The sequence below is a fragment of the Poecilia mexicana genome, unplaced genomic scaffold (assembly GCF_051168715.1).
Source record: "Poecilia mexicana isolate PSO_F unplaced genomic scaffold, ASM5116871v1 scaffold_4, whole genome shotgun sequence".
NCBI lineage: Eukaryota > Metazoa > Chordata > Actinopteri > Cyprinodontiformes > Poeciliidae > Poecilia > Poecilia mexicana.
The window spans coordinates 10,600,630-10,625,537 of NW_028263373.1; the positions used below are offsets into that span (position 1 = coordinate 10,600,630).

The 24,908-nt window shown below is 40.2% G+C and overlaps 3 protein-coding genes and 1 pseudogene across 5 annotated transcripts; 2 read left to right on the forward strand and 2 right to left on the reverse strand.

Annotated features, from left to right (window-relative positions):
- Positions 1–1,113: 1,113 nt before the first annotated feature.
- mpnd (MPN domain containing) lies at positions 1,114–6,760 on the reverse strand. 2 transcript variants are annotated; one of them, XM_014994754.2, is made up of 13 exons: positions 6,108–6,342; positions 5,431–5,633; positions 5,134–5,355; positions 4,452–4,542; positions 4,302–4,380; positions 4,075–4,171; positions 3,926–3,998; positions 3,759–3,835; positions 3,265–3,433; positions 2,548–2,618; positions 2,328–2,417; positions 2,125–2,217; positions 1,114–2,045 (listed from the first exon to the last, which is right to left on the reverse strand). In XM_014994754.2, exons 1-13 carry the CDS (start codon positions 6,109–6,111, stop codon positions 1,959–1,961), a joined length of 1,356 nt encoding a protein of 451 aa, XP_014850240.2. In that variant the 5' UTR covers positions 6,112–6,342; the 3' UTR covers positions 1,114–1,958. The 2 variants fall into 2 exon arrangements, 1 of the variants encoding a protein (XP_014850240.2); XR_015762670.1 differs by lacking the exon at positions 1,114–2,045 and having other exon boundaries at positions 2,177–2,217; positions 2,499–2,618; positions 6,108–6,760.
- A 434-nt stretch (positions 6,761–7,194) lies between these two features.
- LOC148159930 (galectin-3-binding protein B-like) lies at positions 7,195–9,316 on the reverse strand (annotated as a pseudogene).
- Positions 9,317–10,589: 1,273 nt separating this feature from the next.
- Positions 10,590–16,504, forward strand: mutyh (mutY DNA glycosylase). Of its 2 annotated transcripts, XM_014994758.2 has the most exons (15): positions 10,590–10,809; positions 11,273–11,403; positions 11,952–11,991; positions 12,110–12,183; positions 12,254–12,295; positions 12,383–12,454; positions 12,596–12,709; positions 13,402–13,499; positions 13,578–13,722; positions 13,801–13,873; positions 13,961–14,143; positions 14,308–14,450; positions 14,548–14,703; positions 15,063–15,113; positions 16,042–16,504. In XM_014994758.2, the coding sequence occupies exons 1-15, from the start codon at positions 10,704–10,706 to the stop codon at positions 16,183–16,185; spliced, it is 1,572 nt and encodes a 523-aa protein (XP_014850244.2). In that variant the 5' UTR covers positions 10,590–10,703; the 3' UTR covers positions 16,186–16,504. The 2 variants fall into 2 exon arrangements, with proteins under 2 accessions (XP_014850244.2, XP_014850245.2); XM_014994759.2 differs by lacking the exon at positions 12,254–12,295.
- A 118-nt stretch (positions 16,505–16,622) lies between these two features.
- On the forward strand, positions 16,623–22,753 carry elovl8b (ELOVL fatty acid elongase 8b). Its single transcript, XM_014994762.2, has 8 exons — positions 16,623–17,288; positions 17,361–17,418; positions 18,321–18,508; positions 20,676–20,756; positions 20,844–20,900; positions 20,997–21,111; positions 21,305–21,432; positions 21,532–22,753. The coding sequence occupies exons 2-8, from the start codon at positions 17,361–17,363 to the stop codon at positions 21,694–21,696; spliced, it is 792 nt and encodes a 263-aa protein (XP_014850248.1). The 5' UTR covers positions 16,623–17,288; the 3' UTR covers positions 21,697–22,753.
- Positions 22,754–24,908: the final 2,155 nt, after the last annotated feature.

Consider the following 24,908-nt stretch of genomic DNA (forward strand, 5'->3'; position numbering starts at 1 on the left):
AATTTTTATATGTTTGAATCAAGTCAAGAGGAAAATATCAAGTATTTCATTTTGGACTCAGACATTAATAGTGGTTTGCATAAGTATTCAAATCCCTTCAACAGAATTATCTCGTCAGGCGCCAGCTACAAATATTAATCTTTTTTCAGATTCTGTTTTAGTGAGCAACAAAACATGCGTTGGGATTTATTTTATTTTTCTTAGTTAAATTTCCAAGTAATTAAAAACAAAAAAAGCATGGTAATTACAGATGCAAGTTATTTGGGGTTTATTTCCTGCCTGATTTACACATGTTGAGACATTTTTGTCCATCCTTTACAAAATAACCCAATCTGCAAACATTATTTTTTACATGTTGCTACAGTCTGCACCTACTGAATTTAGGTATAGACTTTCGTTCATGAGCATACTTTGATCTAAAACATTTCTTTGTAGCCCTGTCTGTTTAAAGTTACCCTGTTTGAAGTTAGTCGGTCTCAAGTGCTTTATTGCCTCTTAACAGCAATGAGCAACTTTTTAAACACATTTAATCTTCCCAGCAACTCTGCTTGGCTTTCATGTTTATGTTGCCACCATGTTTCAGAGAAGAGCGCCGCCTTCCACATTTACGACTGGTGTCACTTAACGTCCTACATGGTTTGTGGTAAACTGCAAATGGGATTTGATTATGCCGTCAAAAGCTTTAGATCCCTGCAGCTCTTCCACAGTTGCCATGGTTATTTGAGCACCGTCCTGCGAGTTTAGATGTGATGTCCATGTCTCTGAATGTTTCCAGTTGTTCTGTACTCTTTCCACTTTATAACACTATTTTGGTTTGTACTGCTCTGCTCCTTTTTTTTTTTTTATTGTGCTGGGCACATCATGGTATAACGTCTTTATTACAAATGCAAGACATTTCTGGATGTAGTTCAGAAAAATCTGTGAAAATTCTGTATTTTTTTTTCCACTTTGTAATTATGCTCTACTTCAAGTCAGTCAGTCCCATAAAAACCCTCTTCAAACGCATTGAAGGTTTAGGCTGCGACTCAAAAGTAATAAACTTCGAGTATGGGGGCATTGACAGAGCATTGTAACGATACAGATACAAAATGAACAAACAAGCAGTAAGTCATGTTTAAATGGTTCCAGTGTGTATATTTTAATCCTTAGTGGGTCACCAATCAGCAGGCTTAAGGCATAGCTCTGTCCGCATACATGTAAACCACATAGTCAACAGTTAGTAATAAATACAGTACAGTTCAAGAGGAAGCCAATATCTGTCTTAGCAGAGAGTGCTCATGTTCCACACAACCCGATGAGAAGACGTTCACGATATACAATGCACCTAACACAGAAACACGTCTGTTTTATTGAACTAGAGGATGCGAACCCTTAAATATGAGTTTAGGAGTACAAAAGGGATCTACTGCAGTAGTAGTGTTTAGGTCAGACACCGATACCATTGCATACATTGTTGGTGTATGCTTAACACTACTATTCACTGCGTACCCACAACTACTATCCCCATTGAGTCTATAAAGGCAATTACAAGACATTTAACAGTGCTAATCATCCATATCTTCATATCTGAGCGTAAGTTCAGATAAAGTCACAGGCCAGTACACACTTAGGTCCATTTTTGACGAAGGTCTTCTACTGTCCATATAGTGTCCAGTTAAATATTTTTTTTTCTTTTTATCATTGGATCGTGTTTGCTTAGATTTTTAATTCTATCCTTATAAAATGCAGCTCAACCACAAACAGCAGCTACGTTCACATATCTAGCACCCGTTCTAGTCCTGGAAGTGTGTTTAATGCTATATAAAAACTGTCACTCAAGCATGAGATCATCCAAGGTGTCCATCTTTGTATTTTTTTCCCAAGCAGAATTTAACTTCGAATCTGTCAAGTCAGCGACGGCGTTTGAAACGCGGCGACTCCAGACGGAGGGCCGTCACGCCACGCGTGCAGATCAGAGCTCAGTGCGTGGTGCTCAGCTGGCTATAGACATGCTCCAAGATCTGCGAGTAGGCCTGGTCTTTGGGGGCGTGGCAACTCAGAGAGCCCTGCAGAAACAGTCTCATTATCAAACATTTGCTTTGATAAAGAGTTACTGGTTAATTGTTTGATTTCTATATGCATTACCTTAATCTTGTCCAGCATGGTTGTCTCAGGACACCAGTACTGGTTGAAATGGACCAGATCGGGCGCCGTCCTGTAGTAATCAACCAGAAGCATCTGTGGGGGAAAAAAATAAAAATCACGAATCCCCTTAACTGTGACTTGCTGCACCTAAAATTTAATCATACAGTTTTGGCTTTATATGTATGGGTCGGCATCAACAGTACCATCTCATTGAGAACGTCGCTGGTGAGAAAGTTGTCCTGTACGTAAGTGACTTCCACAGCGACAGGGATGCCATAGTCATTAGGCCTTTGCTACAAACAGGAGGGAAAACGATTTTGAAAAACATGAGCAAAAATGTCTTTATCGTTCTGAAGGAACATACCAAGACTCACATGGCAAACCACAAAACAAGAAGGTGAGAAGTGAAAGTTAGTTTCCGACCTCAGGTGGCGGTACGACCCAGAACGGCGTTATTGTGGATGCCACGCCTTGGTTTCCGTGGTAATATGGCCCTGAAAAGGGTTAAATACAGCTTAAGATTTTTAAGTTTAACTCAAGTAAAAGCAAAAAAATGTTTACACAGGAATAAACTCGCTTTCATTCACTCTCTTTTGCTGCAAAGTTAAACAAGTCCATAGAGGAAACGAGTTTCGCAGCAGCGTTAAAAATAGGTATTTGCATACACTGTATAAAAAGAAACATCTTTTTTTTTCACTGCCCATCTGACATTAGAGCCGCCTAAACATTTCCTGTTTTTTGACCAGTTAGAATCATCAAAATAATTGCATAACATGAGATCGTTTTATACTACGCTCAAATTCAGACATTTACATGCATTCGCTCAGTATTTTTGCAGAAATGCCTTTTAAACTCTGTGACTTGTGCACACATGTTTTCAGCTGTGCCCACAAATGACTGAGATCGGTGGTTTATGATATAACTCCAAATCATCCACATTTGTCCTTTCTGCCACTTTGTAGCCAATTTGGAGGAGTGCTTGGACTCATTTTCAAGTTTTAATTTCCACGCTGACGCCATAATATTTTTTTGTCCTAGATCAGGGAACATACTTGATGGGCTCCGCATATCACTGTTAACTCAGATCAACAACCGGCCACGTTCCCGTTGAACTACAGCACATCTAAAGTGGTTACTGACCACAGATGATGCCCAGACAGGGCTGGAAGCCGTTGTTGGAGCCCTGCAGCCTCAGCTGGTGATCCATCTGGGAGTCGATGTCCTGCAGGGACGGCAGGGCGGGACCTCGCGGGTGACTGTGGTACCAGCCCACCAACGACAACCCACGCATGAACAGGTTCTGACAGATCTGAAAACAAAAGGCAAGCATCCTTTTTATTAACTTGGCAACACATGCTAAAACAGCTGTTCTTTTTTAACTTAACTATTAAAAAAAAGAACAAATCTTTTTTGTTCTTTGAGGAGACACGTATACCGTGTCTCCTCAAAGACACGGTATACGTTCCTGCTCCCAAAATTTTACTACGTCTTTGGCATTTTTTCTGTTCTGTTAATTAGCCCAGTTTTTGGCCCAATATCCCGCTTGGAGACCAGTCGCTGTGTTAGCATTCAGCAATGTGTGCCGTGGTTTGATAAGAGTGCATGTTGAAAAGTAATGTTTGCTGACGTCTCACCTCCTCTTCAACAGCTGACGCGGTGTCTCTGTCTGCCAGCCTGGTTCGACAGGGGAAAGCCCTTAGGACTGTCAGCACTAAAAACAAAAAACAGAGACATCTTTAATGGTGATGAACGCAACGCTTGACCTTCTTCCATGCACTTTTTCGAATATCATCATGCTCACATTGCGTGTTTGTGTCCCATCGCCCTCCGAGGTACCCTACCACCTCACTGGTGGTCAGGTGACAGTGGAAGTCCTGCAAAAATGCAAACAAATATCTGACTCTGCCACTCACTAATCCATATGCTGCTCGGAAGTATCTGAAAACTGACCATTAGCAGCAGAACATTACTGGAGACGGCTACGTTGAATGGCTGGAATCTGTTGATGGCCGAGAACGCCGACAGCTCCACAAGCGTGTGTGGATCTCTGTGGATGTTGCAAAGTGTGCATCACATCGCAATCCAACAAATGTCTCGCACACACACGCAAAAAAAAAAAAATACATACATATATGTGTGTGTGTGTGTGAAAAATACTACTGTATTGCAGGCAGTACCTGGCTGCATCCCTGGTGCCTAAGCTGCAATATCTGACGGGGATCCTCTCCCTGTCAGCTCGACGTGAAACCATCACGTCTGTAACAAAATGAAGATGTTAACAGCTTTTAATGGCGATCAGACAGGAGAAGAGAAGAGACCACGCAAACCAGGTTTGTTGTTCTTGTTCTTCTCGTCGGCCTGCACGGCTGCCTTCCCTTCCTCCTCATCCTCGTCGTCATCTTCCTCACTCACCATGCTCTGCAACCATTAGAAATGCATAGCAAAACAGGTGGATGAACGAATCACATCGTGTCGTTTATTATTACTAATTATGTACTGTTCCTGTATAACTTTTTCCACAGCCCCCCCATCCCCCGCCTCCTAAAACCTGCGTTGCCATCTAAAAACAGAAATCCTGGATTAAAGATGATTAAAAAGCTTTTGAATATGAATAAATTAAACTAATATGTGGGTAGAATGATCTTACACGTAAAATATTATTCAGTGAGTGAAAAAATAATCATGCTAAGAAAAAAATGCTTAACAAAACGTCTCTGACATAACTTGGAGATTTAATATTCTATTGAAGCTGCAACAGGTTAGCAACACAGACATGATTCTTGCTTTTACAAATTTCTTCCCAACTGAATAAATGGAATGAAATTTTTGCTTAGGTTTTTTTTTTGTTACTTATTATTTTAAAAACTGTGTCCACAGTTGTCATGTCACTTCTACAGCATATTGTTGCATTAGCTGAAACTACCAACTCCAAAACTATTCAGAAACACTTAGACCCAAATGTGGATTCAGATGTTTGATTTCAATTCGGACCCTTGTGTCTCTCCTCACCATGTCTGCGCTGGGTTGATACTTGTGCAGCCAGGTGGTTTTGTACTGGGCCAGTTTCTGTCCCCGGTAGCGCACGGACGCCCAGCCGCAGCCGGACTTCTTGGCCGGGTTCACCAGACGCTTACAGTGTGTCGCCCAGGCGCTGGGCGAGTTGAAGATCTGACCCGTCTCCACCCATCGGATCTTGCCATCGTTCAGCAGATCCCCAACGAAGTTCTTGCCCTGAGGAAGAGGGAGAGGATGAGATTACATCCATGGCTGTATTGTTCACTCTAAAGCGATGATGTGTGTTATTACCAAGTAGTGGATGGCCAACACGCCGTCTCCAGGCTCCACCAGCCCGTCCTTCAGCAGCACTCTCAGGGTGATGCCCCTCCGCGTCAGCAGGGAGCCCCTTCCGGAGCTGGACCGAAACTCTGCCTCCTCGCCTCCACTCAGCTCCTCCTCATCCTCCTCACCTCCATCCTCCACCACCTGCGGGGAACCTGGTGGTTCTGATCCTGAGGACACAAGACAGAAACAGTTCAAGCCAGAAAATGTGCTCAGGTCACATGTAAAAACAAAAACAAGCACCATGCCTTGTTATGAAGCATGAATACTTTTAAAAATTATTCATAAGCTGATAGTAGGAAATTCTTACATATCACAGTTAAATCATGAGGAATGATCCATTGTTGTAATGAGTATGACTTCAGTGTAATGGCAGCCTCTATCACTCTGCACTACCGCATGCTGCTACATAAATAGCACATTTGAGGCAACCCCAAGAGTCGCTGTTTATCTGCAGATGATCTAAATGGGCATTTTATTAATTACAGCTAAACTGTGCTGGCTTTTATTGTTTCCACTTCCCATTACAGGGCAAGGCTCTGTCCGCAGGAAGAGGCCTGTATGTACGCCGCTTCTGCTCCCCCACCCTCCCCTGTTAATTTCTCTCAGAATCACAATTAAAAGCCCTCTTTCATTATTCTCACCCATGCCTGTGAAAGCGACGGAGAGCGCCTTTAAATCCAGCTCGGTCCAAAAGCCGCTTTCTCCCCGGACACTTGAAGCTGGAGCTCTCCGGGGGCTGCCTTTCACTGAGACACTTCGCCTCACTAGCTCCGGCTATTATTCAAAAACATAAAATGAAGGCGTCTGTGGCTCTGCAGTGTAGTTTCCTTGTTGTGTTGCTTTAATGTCAGTTCCCCTCCCCTTTCTTTCTCCCTCTCCCCGTCCTTGTCACTCTCCCTGGTTCTTCTGAACTGAACGGGCTGGTCTGACGTGCTGCCGAGCCATTATTTACCTCTCCGTTATCATTGCTACAACTTATATGGTGGGGCTGAATAACTATTTTAAAGTGCGACGAGAACAAAACCGACAGATTTCGCAGTAAATCTGCGTTTCCTGCGGAAAAATCAAGTGATTCGCGCACGTGAAGCGGCCGCTGTTTGTATTTTTTTTTTTTCCCGACAAGAAAAGTGCATCTAAGCCGCTCTTAAGGCGTCTCGGTGCTCACGAATACAAGACAGTGTGTCTACATTATGATTACTGCCTGGTTAAATTACAAGCCTCACCCGTGTTACAACGTTACACGGTGCTTTCCTTCGTCAACACTGAAATGTGTCTTTCTTTATCTCCGAAATAGAAGCACATTTACCGGGAAGCAGCCTGCGGAGGGCAGCAAACCTCCAGCGCAGTCTTCCCTGCTCCACTTCCTATTATACCCCCATCTGCTGGTAGCACAGACTGAAGTCGGCCATGCCTTGAAATTATGTTCACCCCCTTGAAGCCTTTGAACTTTTGTCACATTTTGACAACTTGTTTAACTGCAAACTTCTTTTGGTCAAGTGCTTGTTTCTCCTCCATTGCTTTGCTGCCCTACATTCAACACCAACATCTGCTCTGGTTGTATGTTTATTGTTTAGGGTTGCGGTCCTGCTGGAAGGAGAAACTTTACCTCAGTCTGTTCCCTAACAGGTTTTCTTCCAGGATTGCTCTGTCCGTTGTTTCCAGTGGTTTTATGGAAGAAAAATATCCTCACAGTGTAATGCTACCACCAACATGTGTTCACAGTGCAGATGATGTTTTCAGTGTGATGTGCAAAGAGTTTTACAAGGCACTGAAAAACTGGTGGAAAAACTTTGCTTTGAGGTGTTTTTACTTTAATCCTTTCTTTTTCTTATTTTTTTTCCCAAATTGTTCAAATTGATACTGATGTGTGTTTGAAGAGCTACATAAGATTTTTTTTATTTTATGAAGAAAAACCGTTATCAATTATTTTAGCAGGAACAAATCATTGGGGAACAACCTTGTCCTTACACATTGGTTATTTCATACGTTTAGGACGCATGTTGCCTCTCTCTAAAGATTACTTAATGTTTTAAAATGTTTTTAAGGAATACAAACGTTTCTCATGAAAACCTGAGGGAACAAGAACTTTTAACGTGTTGCTTACTTTTGCCGTTGATTGCAAGATCCAACTATCATTGGGCCTGTTGGGGCAAATCAGTAAACGGGACGGGAAAAACCCGCTAGGTGGATTTTTGAACTGAGCTGGTTGTTGCTATTGTCATTTGTGTCCTTGTTAACTGATTTAAAGGAGTGCTAGAAGCTTGAGTTCTTCAAACCTGACCTAGTTTGAAGAACTGCCACACCAATGGACAAAAAGCTTGTTTATCTTAATAAGACTGAGTAAATATCTAGATTTTAACGTAAAAAAAAAAAAAAACACTTTGCAGCAGCATGGTTGTCACGTGTTTTTTTTTATTAGAAGAGTGAGTTATAAACTCAGGCAGCAAACAAATGAGAGAAAGATGACTAAATATCCATTCAACCATTTTCTGTACGCCCTTGTACTTAAAAAACCAGGGTGGGGTGCTGGTGCCTATCTAAGGCAAGACATTTCATGATTGCTTAATCTTCATGAGAACACCCAACCCAATTAAGTTGAGTAGTAAGGGTACACCACCACTTGGTATGAGAACCTTCCTGAGTGGCACGGGTAAGTCTGTTCTGCAATGCTTGGAATAAGTAGAAGGTTGTCACTATTGACAGAATTAAACTAATTCTAATGTGGAAAACATGCCTCCCTTTACACTTGAGAACAATCCTATTTCTGTAACCATTGTGCTCGGCCATTTTACTGGGTAAGTTTCCCTGTTTTTATTTCATCTTTAAGCTAACTGCTGGCAAAGAGGAGCAACTCACACTTTCTCTCGTGCAATCTTTTTCACTGACAAGTACCTTTACTTGCCAGATCACAGTTTGAAACGAAAAGTAAGAACTGCTATGAACAGGTGTTTGGAAGTCCGATGTGAGGCTTCCGATCTGCTGTCCCTTAAAAACATAGTGGCCAGAATGGTTGTAAGCTCTGACCTCCTGGGTGCTGAATGTGAAGCTCCATGTTGGGCCGCTGTAAATCCTGGGTGTATAGATGTCCCGCTGCTCTGTCAGGTCACTGAGAATGATGCTGATGGGCAGAGCATTGAACTGAAAACCCTGCAGCTTGCTGGTGTGACACTGTGAACCATCCAATCTGTATAAGTCTTCAGCTGATATCATTGGGGAACGAATGAGCTTCAAAAGGATCTTGAGAATGGTGGTGTCTTCCTGCGCTGCTGCCCACTTCTCCAGTCCGTGCAAAACAACAGTTTCGTTATGAACCAAAATATCTGAGCTTGAAAGAAGAGCTTTGACTAGAAAGAAAGGAAGTTTGGTCCAAACTCGAGAATCGATCAGGGCCTCACAGTTCCACGCCAGGTAACGAACACAGACGTCTTTCAGCGCCTCGTCATTGATGGCAACTGCATACAGACAGAAAGAGATCTGGCTCTGGAAAATGGAATCTTCTGGTAGAAGCGCCCTAAAAAACATAAATGAAAGCCACACTTTTCAGATGTATGCTTGTAAAATAATAATAAAAACAACTAAATGAAATGTATCCACTGCACAATTCTACACTCCTTCCTGTTGGTCTAACAAAACGGTCCAAATAACATTGAAATTTGTGACTTCAAAATAGAAAATCATGGGAAAATGTTCAAGGGGTAAAATATTCTTGCAAGGAACAATATGTAGATTAGATTATTTATAAAATTCAAACATGTCAGAAAATGTCTTTTTCATGTGCTAAGAGTCACAGCATAATGCTTTCTGAAATAATTGAACAACATCTGCATATTGGGTTCTCTGCGATGCATCAAAGGCTGCTGGCTGAAGAAGATAAAAAACGTTCTGAAGAGTTTCACCATCTCGGAGTGACCCAAGAGCTTCTGCATGTGATGGGCAGCAGAAAACAACACTGATCCTCAAATGAAATCCAGCCTTGCCCAAAATCCAGCCTTGCCCTCAAAGCTGGATTTTACTTAGCTTCAAAACACAGCCTCATGTGGTTTCTAATGATTCCAATACTGTTTTGCTGCACATGAATAGCCACTTTTTATAGAAGACAGAGCAATCATTCAAACATATAATAAAATATTGTAAACAGGATAGGACAAAGGATTAATTCCGTTTTGCAGTAATATCTGTTCCAGTAAGGACCATTGTTTTGCTCTGATGTAAAAAATAAAGACAAAGCCACATAAATGCCCACAAACAAGTACTAAAGTTTTTCAAGATGGATTAACATACTTTTGGTTTCTTTCAGTTTCTGATTAATTTACTGTCTCTAAATGGGTGCTTTCCTCTCTGTTTAGTACCTTGCGGACTTATTCATTTAAGAACATGTGGAGGCAATCTGAGGCTGCACCCGTCCTTTATGGAGCTTTTCCTAAAATATCTGTAGTTTAGATGAGGCTACTGCAAGTTAGTGTAATAAGTTAGAGTAATAACCTCATTCAAAGGTCATAAACTTATTTCTTTATTCAGTTTTCTCGTATTTATTGCTCATAGTATAATATTTAATTTTCTTCCTTCTTCGATTTTGGATTATAACAAGGCTGCCTGCTAATTGGATGGAAAATTCATTCAATAAACTATTTTACAATACTGGCATTCTTACATCTTTAGCACTAAGGAGTTGATTTAAAATGAGTTATTACCTGAAGCCATGACTTCAACTGTTTACCTTAATTTTCTTCAGGTGTTTACCTTAATTTTCTGTTGTTCCCTGTGATTCAAAACAATACGAAACCAAACCAAACATTCACTGGCATTAAAGGGCAGCTTTCTATTGGTACATTTTGAGATTAACAATCACGGATCTATACAATTCTGAATATTTTTACCAATTTATTAATTAAATCAGTGTTTTGTTTTTTTAAAAAGTTAAGTAAAGTTATGCTTTTCCTCTAATCCAACATTAATTGACATTTCACAAAGTTTTATTATTGTAAAAAAGACATTGAAGAACAGCACATCAAAAGCAATAAGATATAATGGATAGAGTCCTTTTTTCGCAAATTCTCCACTTACTTAGACCAACCCACCGGATATGACGTCACAATTGGAGAGTCGTCTCCTTATAGCTGATTGGTCAAATGTAGTGATAGTCTGTGGAGGTGGCGGGAGCTACAGTGCATTCATGAAGTGAAAACATTGCTCCTTTCCTTTGGATAGTGTTTAGCTCCTAAATACGGTGCTTCATAATGAGCAGGTTACGTTCAGCAGTAGTGAAAGGCAAAAAAGGCCGATTGGAGACGGTGGAAACAACTATCCGAACCCGGAAGAAGTCAAAAGCACCAGTGAAAGAAGGTACCGCGATGATTTGATAATAATAGTAACAACACAAACCAGGTATTCAGCATGAACATCCACACAAACTGTTATTCAGCCTTCAGAGTTTGGTGTCACTTGCAACAGTCTTGTAAATAATGGATAAAAGAGAAAACAAAAAAACATGGGCTTGAACTTTGATTTTTTTTATTTTTTTTTTTTAGAAAAAACACCCGGGTTACTCTGATTGTCTTCCTTTGTTAATTTACAGTGTTAAAGATTAGCTGCAGACTCTTATGAGTTTTTAAGGTGACAGTGAATATTGCAGCCTTAATTTAATAACTTCAAATCAGCAAGATCTGACTGGACTGCTGACCCTGGAATCATATCATAGTGTCATAATTAAGCTACACATTTTGATGGTAAATTGGAATTGCTGGTAATATGTTTTGTTTGATTATTATGTTTTTTTTTTCTTTGTTTGATTTCTCCATCCCACCAGAACCAACTACATCTTCATTCCCACCATCTTTGTACCACACATTCTCTGATGCTGCTGAGGTTGTGTTTCTGCGCTCTCATCTCCTGCGCTGGTATGACAAAGACAAGAGAGAGCTGCCATGGAGGACTCTGGTAAATAATTCTTACTGGAAAATGTAATAATCTAGATATAATATTTAACATATTGAAGTATTGTTCAGTATATGTTTATGGCAGCTAAAAAGAAGCCAGTTGTTTTGATTGTTGTTATTCAATCACAAATATTCGTAAGATAAAATGTATTATTTATTATAAGTACGCTATCAGTGCATCCTTTTGCTTATAAAAAAAAGAGCTGCTCCACAATAAGTGTTTTTTGTTTTTGTTTTTGTTTTTTTGCTAATCTTGGTTCTTGATTATTTGCTTTCATTAAGTATCATTTTTCCATGTTATATTACTGTTAGACTGCTTGAGGGGGGCTGGGTTATAAAACTATATGTAAGTATCGATCATTTAGTACATATTTGCGTTAGCATGTTGCTTTTAATTAAACTAACTCTAAGTAATGATGCCATTAATTTTAAAATTATTTGTCCAGATTCCGTTTTGCATGGATTGTGTTTTTATGCTTAAAGATTTATAAATGCAGCTAAGCAGCTTTAATCTCAAAGTTGCCCTATCTATCTGTCTTCATGTCGTAGGCTTTGACAGAATCAGACATCAACATTAGGACATACGCAGGTATGAAAATGGATGCATTCAAGAAAAAAATGAAAACGTAAAAAACAGTGTACTACACTTTCTTTAATTACTATAATTGTGGAACTCTATTTTTTCTGCTTTGGGTTTATTTTTACAGTATGGGTTTCAGAAATAATGCTGCAGCAGACTCAAGTTGCCACAGTGAAAGACTATTATAACAGATGGATGAAGGTGGGTATTTTAAACTAATCTGTAATACTTTTGGAAGTTCAACATAAATGCTGTATATTTTGCGCTCCAGAGGTGGCCCACAGTGCAGGATCTCGCAGCTGCTACAATAGAGGTAGTCATTTTAATCAGTAGTGCAGAGCTGGTGCATGCAGAGCTGGTGATTTTTTACGTTTAACGCATTCATTTTCTTGTGGTACAGGAGGTTAACCAGATGTGGGCAGGCCTCGGCTACTATTCACGTGGAAGAAGGCTGCATGAAGGAGCGCAGAAGGTGTGTCCACAATCAGATATTTGAATGCTTCTCCTAATGTATTTACTTTCCCACTATTTACTTTGGAAAAGTACCCAGAACCCTTTTCCAGTAACTCGATCGCATTGTGATTATTTTGGTTTATTTGTTGTTTTTCCTCAGGTGGTTTTGGAGTTGAAGGGACAGATGCCTCAGACTGTGGACGACTTGCTGAAACAGTTGCCTGGTGTGGGACGCTACACGGCGTCCGCGATTGGATCTATTGCTCTGGGCCAGGTTGGTCAGGACAAAGGGAGTATCTGCACATCAAGCTTCATGAGTTCCTGTGGGTCAATGCTCTTAAAGCCACACTGACACGTGACCTTTTATTTCAACAGTTTACCAAAGAAGATCACACATAAGACATGGAATATAAGCCTAAATGCTTATATAAAAGCCTTTTTGCTTTTATTGTTCATGTGTCTCCTTTCTGGGCAGCAAATACACTTCAAAATGAACCAGTGTTTAAAAAAACTCTGTTTATAAGGAGGTTGTTGTATGAAGAACTAAATATTTTATTTTAGTGACGCTGGCCTCCTTTTATTCTTTTTTAGAGTAAACCAATCCAAACACATATATGTTGATGTTAATGTCGCTGTAATAATGGTTCATCAGTCAAAATTGCAATAAATAAAAAGAACCGTTCAAACCTTTTCCTTTCATTTTGATTTGATCTAAACAGTGTTGTAGCAGTCAGTGCTGTTCATTTGCACCCACCAGTTCCATCCATTCCATCTTTAATCTTAGACTTAAAGATATTAATTTGACCTAATTACACCTGATATTCAGCAATATTTGTTTGACATAGAAAACTATCACCTTCAAGTGTAAACCACCACAGAACTTATAGAACCGTCACTAGAATAAGTTCTATTTGATAGTAGCTTTATCATTAACCACCAATACCTGGTATGATCTGTGTCGCTCAGGTAACCGGCGCCGTGGATGGGAACGTGATTCGGGTTCTGTGTCGCCTCAGGGCCATTGGGGCCGATAGCTCGAGTCCTGCAGTAACGGAGGCTCTTTGGTGAGATTTAAATTCACAGCTCAAATAATCAGAGACTGCTTACGTGGAGAACCCGGTGTCATCTCCTGGCTTCCTCAGGCGTCTTGCCAATTTGTTGGTGGATCCAGAGAGACCTGGAGACTTCAACCAGGCCATGATGGAGCTTGGAGCACGAGTCTGCACCCCCAAAGGCCCGCTGTGCAGCCAGTGTCCCGTCCAGTCTCACTGCCGCTCATATCACAGGGTTGGCTCACAGTTTCCGATGGGCTCAGGCTGAAATTCTGTAAAGTACTAACAGTTTATATGATGTGTGTTTGTGTAGGTTCATGTCAAACAGGAGCAAAGTGCTAAGGAGCTTTTAGGAAAGCTGGACATGCCTGATATTGAGGACTGCAGTGAGTCTCCTCTGCCATCCATCTGACCTCCTGGACACGAGTTTAATCACCATAATGAACCAAATTTCCCTTTACTCTTCTCCTCAGTGAACAGTGGCACTTGTTCCTTGTGTCCTTCTGAGCCGTGGGACGATCAGCTGGGTGTTCAGAACTTCCCCAGGAAGCCGCCCAAGAAAGCTCCTCGGGCGGAGCGGACACTGACCTGCGTGGTGACGAGGCCAGGAGAAGCAGGTGGTGAGGAGTACCTGCTTGTGCAAAGACCGAACAAAGGTTGGTGCTGCACGATTTTGACTCTGATTAACAAACAGTTGAATGCAGAGAGTGACACTTAGATCTGGCGCCCAGATTTTACCTCCCTGTGTCGTCTGCAGGCCCTAAAATCACCCTGATTAGTGGATGAATGCAACATTAACCAGTGGCGTTTGTGTTTGCAGGTTTACTAGCAGGTCTATGGGAGTTTCCAAGTCTTCTGCTGCAGGAGGACAATGAAGTGAAACAGAAGAGGGCGCTGTGTGAAGAAGTCAACAGAGTACTGAGGAGCTGTTTCAACGAACATCTTCTCCAGTATGTAGGAGAGGTAAGCTTGATCTTAACCACCAAGGTTTCATGCAGCTCTCTGTTCAACGGGAGCTTTTTGTGCAGCTCACTGTCCTCTCCTCACTGTCCGCCTGCAGGTGGTGCACATCTTCTCCCACATTCACCAGACCTACGTGGTTTATAGCATGCGCTTAAAGGACAGGGCTGTTACACAACAGACGCCGACTGAAAAGCGACAATGGCTCACCAGACCCGGCCTGCAGGAAGCCGCTGTGTCCACCGGGCTGAAGAAGGTCAGCGATTTGACTGAATTCATGGTCACTGAAGGACTGTTGTGGATTTAGTTTTGATTTATTTATAGTTTGGTTGTTTAGATTTTCAATCACAATGTGGCAAGGTGCTTCTTCCAAAATCACGATAACGATGATGGCCGCGCTAAAATATTCAGCGTAACATTGGAAAATGTGCTTCAACTGCTCGTAACTGAAGCAGAAGGAAAACAGGCATTTTTACTTTTGCAGGCTTGATTAGAATATTAGAAGCTTGTGCTTATTTGATCTATTTATAAAAAGAATAGTTTGGTGATTGTGATTTTGGTCTATAGTCTGTGTGAACCACATGAGGGTGGTAATACACCTTTTTTTTTTTGCAGATTGTGAAGCTCTTTGATACTGCAGACAGTTTAAAGGACAAAAACTCAAAGGTAAGTTACTCAAATGTATTTTCACATTGATTTCTTCCTAAATCTTTGACTATTAAATTTGTGGAAATTTTGTTTGTTTTTCAAAGCATTTCTTACAACCTCACTGACTATTTGCAACAAAACATTTAAGGGGTTTGTGATCGCGCTTCAGAAAGTTGGCGATTTACTTTTCAGCCTCAGTTTGACTTTGTTTAGCCAGAGGAACAGAAACTGCCTAGTTTTTCACCCTCACTCATTACACAAGCACCCACCACCTAATTTGCTTAAATCCAATAAATATTCAAGTTTATACAGTCTGGTGTGTTGGAAAATACGCATTAGAAGGACAGCAGCACTTACCAAGTAAATGTGCACTTTCAGAAGTCACCCATTTAGCAAACAAGTGATCGTGTGTGTACTTTAAAGGCCTCTTAGGTTTGTTACAGGAACATTAGTGGACAAATGGTATCATGAAGACAGCAGACAGTTCAGAGGTAAAGTCACAGAGAAGTTTAATGTAGGGTTGGGTCTTTAAACTGTCCCAAGCTTTAAAAATTTGAGTACTGTTTAATTAATCTTTTGAAAATAGAAAAAGCCGTAACATACAGCCAGAGCTACAGTAGAAAGGTTTTAATTAAATTAATTTTTTAGAGTAGTCTAAAGTCTGGACCTTAAACCAATTGAAGATGCATACTTTTTCTCCCATTTAATAGTTTGCTTGTTATTTTATCACACAAAGTCCCAAAGTAATAATACATTCAAGTTTCTGGTTGTAATGTAACAAAAATAGAAGAGCATTTTAAAGGACGATATTGTCTGTCCAGACTATCAAACATTTATGGATTTACTGAGACATGGTTTGTTTGAACATGAAATACTATTAAGGATTTGTGGATTAAAGGCAAATATTTGTGAATCATCGAACACTATCTCTGCTTGACTCCCTTAGGATGGAAAAAGACAGAAGCCTGAAGGACTAAAACATGACAGGTCACAGAAAACGAAAAAAAGTAGACCGACTGCAGCTGATGGTGGAGGCAGACAGCTCTCACTTAGTTCCTTCTTCAAGACAGTGAAAGAGGAAAGTAGTTAGTCCCTAAAGTTATCCGCGTCGACTTTAAATGTGCATGTTTTTTCATGCTGAATCTCCTTTCCTGTATCTTTGCTGTATTAAATCAGAGACCAGACAGAGGTCAAGATTTTAAGCTTTTATTATATCATCTGTTAAATGCATATTTTTAAAGAAACTGATGTATGTCAATTTAGCTGTTTTTATTACACATTTCTACTCTTTTTTTTTTTTTTTTACACACTAACACAGACCATGTTAGGTCATTTTGTGTTTTTTTAACTATGTAAAAGATAAAAGAATTTCTCTAATTATAATAAAAGTTTTGAAGATTAAAATGCAAGTTGTCTGGTAAACATTAATTGTCATTTTTTTCTTTTTTTTTCTAGAGAATTTTTTTTTTTACTACAAATCCTTTAGTGACATTGCTGGTAAATATAACAATAATAAATAAGAATATTGTAATTAGACTGTTTGCACTCAGAATGATTTTAAGCCCTTTCTTATATTTTCTTATATTTGCTAATTTTGATGACCATTGTTTTACAGCTAATGAAAACTCAAAATTCATATAGTTTTATGCTGAGGTGGGTCACACTCTAGACTGGTCTCTCTAACTGGTTTTCAGTAGCTGTTAACAGAAACAAACACTTAAAAAAAGATGTGTAATAGATGTTATACTTAAATATGAGTAGTATTTTTTTATGGAGTTAATAAATATCTATCAAATTGATCTTTATGTGATGTTCTGACATTGAAATAGTGTCGTATTAGTTTGAAGGAAACGGCGCCCTCCAGTGCGCAGAAAATACAATTAACTACTGACAGGAAAAAACGCACAGGAAGTGGTGTCATCGCCTATATCTCTCAAAGTAAAAGTTGAAGAAACTGTTTTGGAGAATACCTCCAAAGTTTTCCGTTCACAAAACTTTAAAATAGGGTTTCGGGGCATATGTCCCACTTGAAATATTTTCTGCTATTTTCTTAAACGCCCTGTATTTATGCTTTTTTTTTCTTTTTTTTTTTTTTTTTTTTTCCTTTCCGTGATTACACAAAAATCTGGAGCAGCGTCCAAAGGTTCTCGGGCGCTGTCATCAAGGGGCGATAACTGAACCCGGTTTTGCAAAGTGAGTGTACGTTTAAATTTAAAACATTTTGTGAATTCCTCACCCTTAGTAACATGTGTTCCTATGTTGTAGATGGATTCAGCAGGGAACCATGTCCTTTCTGTGCACCAGTGGATTTTGGAGAATGGAGGTATGATTGCTGTCCGTCCAACCTACTTTCCCATCCAGTTATTTTTGCGTACGCATGTGTTGCAGCAGTGGACATGAGTAAAATTGACACATCTGAGTGGGACTTGGGCGCTGCAGCTGTGCTCTCCGCATTGACCAGTTGCACAAGGACTCTTTGTGGCTTGCCACATGATTTGTCTCCATGACTTGTATTGTGTTATCAGTTTTCCCTCATGGCAGTGAGGAAGCCATTAACTTGCCCGACGAAAGTCGTCGTTGTTGTTTTTCAGTGCATTTTTTGAACGTGTTGCCAATATTATTGGTTGGAAGTATGGTGGCTTGAAAACGTCCCTACTCCCCCATTAAAGTAGTAGATTGGTCATGAGGCCACTGTCATTTTGAAATATGTGGCACATAATGTTACACTTGTATAATTCAGTTGAAAAACAATAGCTTTGTTAGATGAAAAATAAATAAATAAAAAGGTCCATAAGCCCAGTTTTAGCAGTGCCCACACATCCTCAGATTAAGACATTCACGAAGCATCATCTGAATCAGCTGCTTTATTCATGCATTTTGACTTGAAAATATTTGCTTACATTGACTTGTAAAGTCCACAAATTTTCAGAATAATTTAGTTGTAAGTTTAAGTAACCTTTCAGAGGTTTGGATGTTTGTTTTGGTGGCTGTGTACAGCGGGCAAGAGGCGGGTTACACCCTCTACAGTCCATCACAAAGCAGATATTACTATATTTGTGCTGATTTTTGTTTTTTTGCAACAATTGCTTTTCAGTTTTAAATGTATAGTCTTATAAAGAAGCAGTTCTCCATCTTCTGTAAAGCTGCTCCCTTCGCTGTGTTGAAGTGGATTGTGATACATCTGTGTGCATTCGTGTTCTGACATGCCCCTTTTACGTCCTCCAGACAACAGGACGGACCCCTGGCCGCTGGTGTACTCCCCCCTGCCGGTGACTTTCATCTTCCTGGGTTACCTCTGTATGATCTGGGTCGGTTCTCATCTGATGAAAACCCGGAAGCCTTTTGAGCTCAAAACAGTTCTCATCGTTTATAACTTCTCCATGGTTGGCTTGTCCGCATACATGTTCTACGAGGTGTGTGTTGTTTTGTCTCCCGTTAGAGGACAAATCTAGTTATTAAAGACGAACGCAGTAATGAAAATATCTCTCCGTTCAAACGTTTCCAGTTATCTCATTTCAGTTTTGCCTCTATTTGGTAGTCTGTGTTTCATGTGATTTAGGAAAATTAGAACACACATTAAATAATCAGTTTTTTGCTAAATGAGACAAGGTTCATTTCCAATCTAGCTTTAATTTCTTCACAGATGTTCTTATATTTTTCTCAGTCAGCCTCTGAATCAGGGTAGAAATAATGCTGGTTTTTGTGATGGTGAGGTGGCCCGGTCCTGCTGCATCAACTCAGCTGCTAGGTAACAAAAGAGTGGTTGAGTTAGTCGACCCCACTCACCTTCCTTAGCTGGCTTTGAGAGGCTGAGCCACCAAAGCTTTTTCTCTGCCTACATCCCCCAGAATGCTGTGCGGCTCTGGCTCAGAGTTGAGTGACATTATTGAATATTCTTTCACTTGATGCTTTTCTCAGAGAACAAAGACTTCCCTTGATACTTCTACAGTCTCTTTCTTATTCTACATTCCTGGATTTAAATATCAGTGGTAGCAAGAATCTGCTGTAAATCCCATTATGATATTTTAGGGCTTATAGGAGATTTCTTTAATCATCTTTTGGTGAACTCGCACCAAATCCCCTGATTTGGGCATGTTGATGTTTTTTTGAGTGTCATCTGCTTATAGACTATTACTCTGTGTAGGTTGATTTTAAATCCTCTCTGAGCTCAAACTTTTGTTTTAAATTTACCTAGAATTTCATATTCCATTTAGATTTCAGTTAAAATAATTAAAAAAAAATGTATTCAACATAATGCAGAAGTTAAAACCAGATCCCAAAAGCCATTAGTCAGTGCATAAAAGAAATCATTCTAAAAGTGTAGGGACTTAAAGTAACATTTAACGTCTCAAATGGAAACAACAAAAGGTAGAATGGTTTAGAGCTCACTGATCACTTTTGACTGAAAACAAAGATGGTGTTAAAATATTAATCTCCATGAAGTTTGCACAGTAAATCTGAAAACTGATCTGTGATCTCCAGCCTTTTCTGCCTTTGTAATTTCTTTTGCTATTTTGCAGCTTTGCAGCACCTATTTTAGGCTCTGTCTGTTGCAACAGAGCAGCTCAGTTTTATTGAAAAAAAGTTTCTTTTTTCTATTAGCTGATAATTAGGTGTTGATAGTATAAACTTCCTTGCGTTGAAGCTGCTTATGTGGGGAAAAAAGAGGCTTCATCATTGAGGTTAACAGATTATTTATGTGCCCAGTCGGTGAGGTTTCAGTTTCCAGAACAGGACTTATAAGTGATTCTGCTATTTGGAGTAATTTGAATAAAAACTGGGACTTTGCGGGCCAGTGGGTCAGTGGAGGAAGATATGAATAAACCACATACTAAGAGCAAAACTGGCGGTGGCTCAGTGGTTTTCTGGGGATGCTTTGCTTCCCGAGACACTGGAATCCTGCAGCACATTGCGGACAAGATGGATTTAATAAAGCATCATGGAATTCTGGGACAAGAAGGTTTAATGAAGCTTTGGCATCAATAAACCTCCATACAGGGGACAGTGGTCCCAAACATATCTGTCCGCCAACGCTTGGGTTCAGAAGAAGTCCTTAGAGGAGCCATCATCGGAGACTGGCTTGAACTTTTCGTTGGGATTTAAAAAATGAGGTTTCACAAATCCAAGATTATTACTGAACTGGAGGTCTTCACCCAGGAGTAGTGGGCTAATATTGTTGAGACTGCAGAGCATTAAAAGTGGCATTTTGTGTTTAACATGAAGAAAACACTGGTGATGATTGTGTTGACCTATTTTAAATGGTTCTCGTCTGATTTGTTGATTGCAAACAGCTGCTACTTTTTTTTTTTGCCAATAAGTCTTTACTTGTAGAGGGTGATGAAAAATGTTCTTTGTAACTGTTCTGGCTCCAGTACCTTGAAACTAATTGCAGAATCTGTGTTAAATAAAATAAAAAAATAAATTAAAAAAACACTTGAGTGAATTTCAGTGGTCAGGGATGCACAGACACTTATTTTTAGACAAACTAAAACAGGACAGAAAATTTATCAGTAAACAGCTTTTTATAAAAAAAAAAACAAATCACTTCATCTCCCATCTCAATCTCTTCACTGTTTTCAGTTCCTGGTCACATCGTGGCTCTCAAACTACAGCCTGCTCTGTCAGCCTGTGGACTACAGTGAGACACCGCTGCCCTTAAGGGTAAGAGTTCATATTTTCGTTCAGCAGAGCATTAGAAAGACAGAGTAGCTGTCGCTGAATCAATATTTTTTATTTATTTTTCTGCAGATGGCCAGTGTTTGTTGGTGGTTTTTCTTTTCTAAGATCATAGAGCTCCTTGACACGGTACTTTGTTTCTTCCCACTTTGCCTTATCCCATTTGTTTTAATGAGTTTGAATGCAGCTGTGACTGATATTACATCCTGTGTTCCTGTGGAGCAGTTCTTCTTCGTCTTGAGGAAGAAGAATAGTCAGCTGACCTTCCTTCATGTTTACCATCATGGCACCATGATCTTCAACTGGTGGGCAGGAGTAAAGTATGTGGCTGGAGGACAATGTGAGTGAGGTTTGAATTCATCTTGAACAAATACATTTTAATAGGATTCGCGTGACTGACCAACACAAAGTTGGAAATAACTGTGAAGCCGACCCTCAACAGACTGGGGGTTTGTCAATCTCCCCTACACATTTTGCTTAATTTTCTTCACTTGTTGGGGTTTTTGTTTGTGTTTCTGCCACACACTCCACAGCTTTCTTCATCGGCCTTGTCAACACCTTCGTCCACATCATCATGTACACTTATTACGGCCTGTCTGCGTTCGGTCCTCACATGCAGAAGCACCTTTGGTGGAAGAAATACCTCACTATACTGCAGCTGGTTGGTTGCTCCAGAACTTTCTGGCTGTTGCTTCTGTCAAGAGGTACAATCTCAAAACGTGTCATTTAATCTGATCTGATTCCCCATTTGCCATTGCAGCTGCAGTTCCTGCTCTTCTTCCTTCACACCGGCTACAACCTGATCACCGAGTGCGACTTCCCAGACTCTATGAACGTAGCGGTGTTTGGTTATGTTCTTACCCTCATAGTGCTCTTTTCTAACTTCTACTATCGGCAATACCTCCATAAGAAGAAACACAAGTGAGGCAACATCAAACTCCGTTTTTTTTTTTTTTTCCCCGGGAGCTGACGTCATTACCCAGAGTAGCCAGAAGGTATTATCCTGTCCACTAGAGGGCACAACCAGCCCACAAGTCTTAAGGGTTGTTTTTTTTTTTTTTTTTTTCTGAACATACTCATAAACGATATGAACTGTTTCAATCTCCTTTGTGTGATTTTATTTTTTTAAATGACACTCAAATGATTGTTGTAAACAAACTGTACATTTTATACACATAATAATATTATTATTAATAATGATAATCATTATAATTGGAGGCCTGGCTGTCTCTGCAGTAATACAGGACTAATGAGCCAGAAACCTCCCTCCACAAAAAAAAACAAATAAAAGTAAAATTCAAACACAGGAAGAAAACATTTAACACTTACAGAAATGCAACTTTTTTTTTGTCACTGATAAAAACGTCACAGCAAATTGATATATTTTACACTTCAGTCCACAAACAGAAGCTGTAGATTAAAGAGAAAGAAAATGTGGTTCAAATGGTGAACAACACATCTCATGTTATTTGAAATTCATACTCTGAACTGAAGACAGTCTGGTTCTGTTGCAATTAGTTTCAGTAACGGATGAGAACTTTGCTCAAATACATTTCCAGAACAAAACTGTCCATGTAAACATTGTGCATTTCAAATTTCTGCCTCGAGTTGTGAGATCTATTCACCATATCTGTTCACTTTGATTTTGCTGATGCAGCTGAATTTGAGATGGGGTGGGGGGTGAGGAGAAATATGTGGATTTTATTTTGCTAGACATTGTCAAGTTTTCTGCCTGGTAACAATAAATTGGCTGAAATCAAACCTCAGATCTAAAGCAGCCTCAAATTGGAAAAAAAAAATCTACCAATATTTCACTTAAACTAGCTTTTCACATTACAATTTGTTAGTTGTGATGTTTGTTCATCATTTTCTACTCCCAATATAACCACTTGTGTTTGTTATCATGTAAATCATTCAAAGAATGATTCCTTGTTGCTGAAATGTGCTACACAAATAAACTTGACTTGAGCTGCCCTTTAAAACAGTTTCTACAGCAAGATTTATTTCACAAATTAACCTAATTTTCTTTAATCATTTATGTGGAGATGAATAACCGTACCAGTGCCTGCAAAAGTATCAATACCCCATGAACTTTTCCGCTTCGCTGTCATGAGGACACCGGCGTCCTCAGGGACCCAGTGGATTACATGACTTGGACCTGACGGTTAAAGGGTTAAGTAAGTTACGAAAGAAAACCAACCTCTATGTGACAGACCAGCAGAGAGTAGTGCATAATTGGGAAGAGGAGGAAAAATATATATTTTTGTACAACTACAAACTGCATTTCTAACCTGCCCATCTGAATCAATAATTTGTAGAATCACCTTTTGATACGGTGACCACTGCAAGTCTTTTGTTGGTATGTTTGTCACCGTTTTCACATATCGATAAGAAAACCTTTGTCCAGTATTTCTTGTGCAATAATCCAAGTTCAGTCCGATTCGAGTGTCTGAACAGTAGCAATTGTTGCAGCAGGTTCTCAGTTGGATATAGATCTGGATTTTGACTAGGCCATTGTAAGACACAAATATGGTTTGATCTAAACCTAAACCATTCCCTGGCAGCTCTGACTGTCTGTTCAGGGTCGCTGTGCTGCTGGATGATGAGCCTTTGCTCCAGTTTCAAGTCTTTTGCAAACTTTAACAGTTTTTCTTGTGCTCTATTTAGGTCCCACCATCTTCCCAACAACTCTGACAAATATTCCTGGTTAAGATGAGGAAGGTTATGAGCACACCATGAAGCTGCCACAACCATGTTTCACGGTAAGGATGATGTATTTGGAGACGTGCACGCTACGGTGTTAGTTTTCTGCTACAACAGAGCAATGTCTGTAGCAGAAAAGTTAAATTTGGTATCAAAGTCTTCTACATGTTTAGATCTGGACCTTCTGGGATATGGGAGAAATACCTTTGTTAGGTGTGTGAGAATAAAGGGAGTTGAAGACAAACTTCCTTTTCACAGTCATGCACTACTTTGTGTCGGTCTTTGATAAAATGCGGAAAAGTTGAAGGGGCATGTAAAGCTTTTGTAGGCGTCTATGCCTAATTGCGATTTGTGTTTTTATACCTTTAAATCAGGCAGTGCATCAGGTACCATTTTTACAGGCTACGGTGTTTGTTTAGTTCAGTTGGTTACTGTCTGGTGGATACGTCAGAATGACCTTAGAAGAGGTTTTGATTTCACTTTTGGGAAAAGAAACAGGGGCTGAAGATGAAGATGCGCATTGGTGGGTTGTTGTGCAGCGTGGCGCAACAACAAACAAACAAACAAACATAGCTCGGATCTATGTTTCCGTGTAGACTGACGACACGTGGCTCAAGTTGCGGTCGAAGCTGCCCACCTGAAAGAAAATGCTGTCGTCGGTGCTGGAGGAATACTGGCATCCCGAGCCCCCCTGCAGCTCCTGGGTCCCGCCGAATCCTGGTGCAGATGTTTATATTATAACGCTTTAAGAGCACATTTTCACTTCTGGTACGAAGATTAGTCGAAAAAAAAAATATATATATATTTTTTTACCTGTAGGTCCAGTGTTGCTGGTGGGCATGTGAAAGCCATTGTGCTGATGGGAGGAGTAGTTGTGAGCATCTCCTGGGACGTGGACGCCGCCGACCGTCTGCTCCATCCTGTAGGAGTCTCCAAAATGGAAGCAGCTCTGAAAGCTGGCTTGGTATTCTAAGAAATGAAGGCGGGATGTGGAGGAGAGGAGAGAAAATTATAGAAGCCACACTGGATCAGCTGCCACCAGCATCCACTGTGCCTCTGATTGGTTCTAATGTCTGCCCCATCCGGCTCAAACCTCATGTGGATCTCCCATTATGACAATGCTATATTTGTGCTTTGCTAACTCTGCCAGCCTTATACTGTGCTGCGTTTGTCCCCGCAGCCTCGGCTCGTACTCGGAATCAACCGCAGGAGTCTTGATAATGGGAGAGAAGCCGTTCCTGGAGCACTTTTACGCAACTCCCCGACCGCAGTGTGGTTACAGAGGCAGCCGTGTGGAGATCTTTACAGGAAAAACAGTGTTTAGGACATTTTGGGGGAAAAGGCTCCAGAGTGACAGCTGAGACGGCTGAATGCATGAGCCAGCAGTTTGTTGGCCAATCCAGCGATGGTAATAGGCTTCCGGCATGTGGTTCT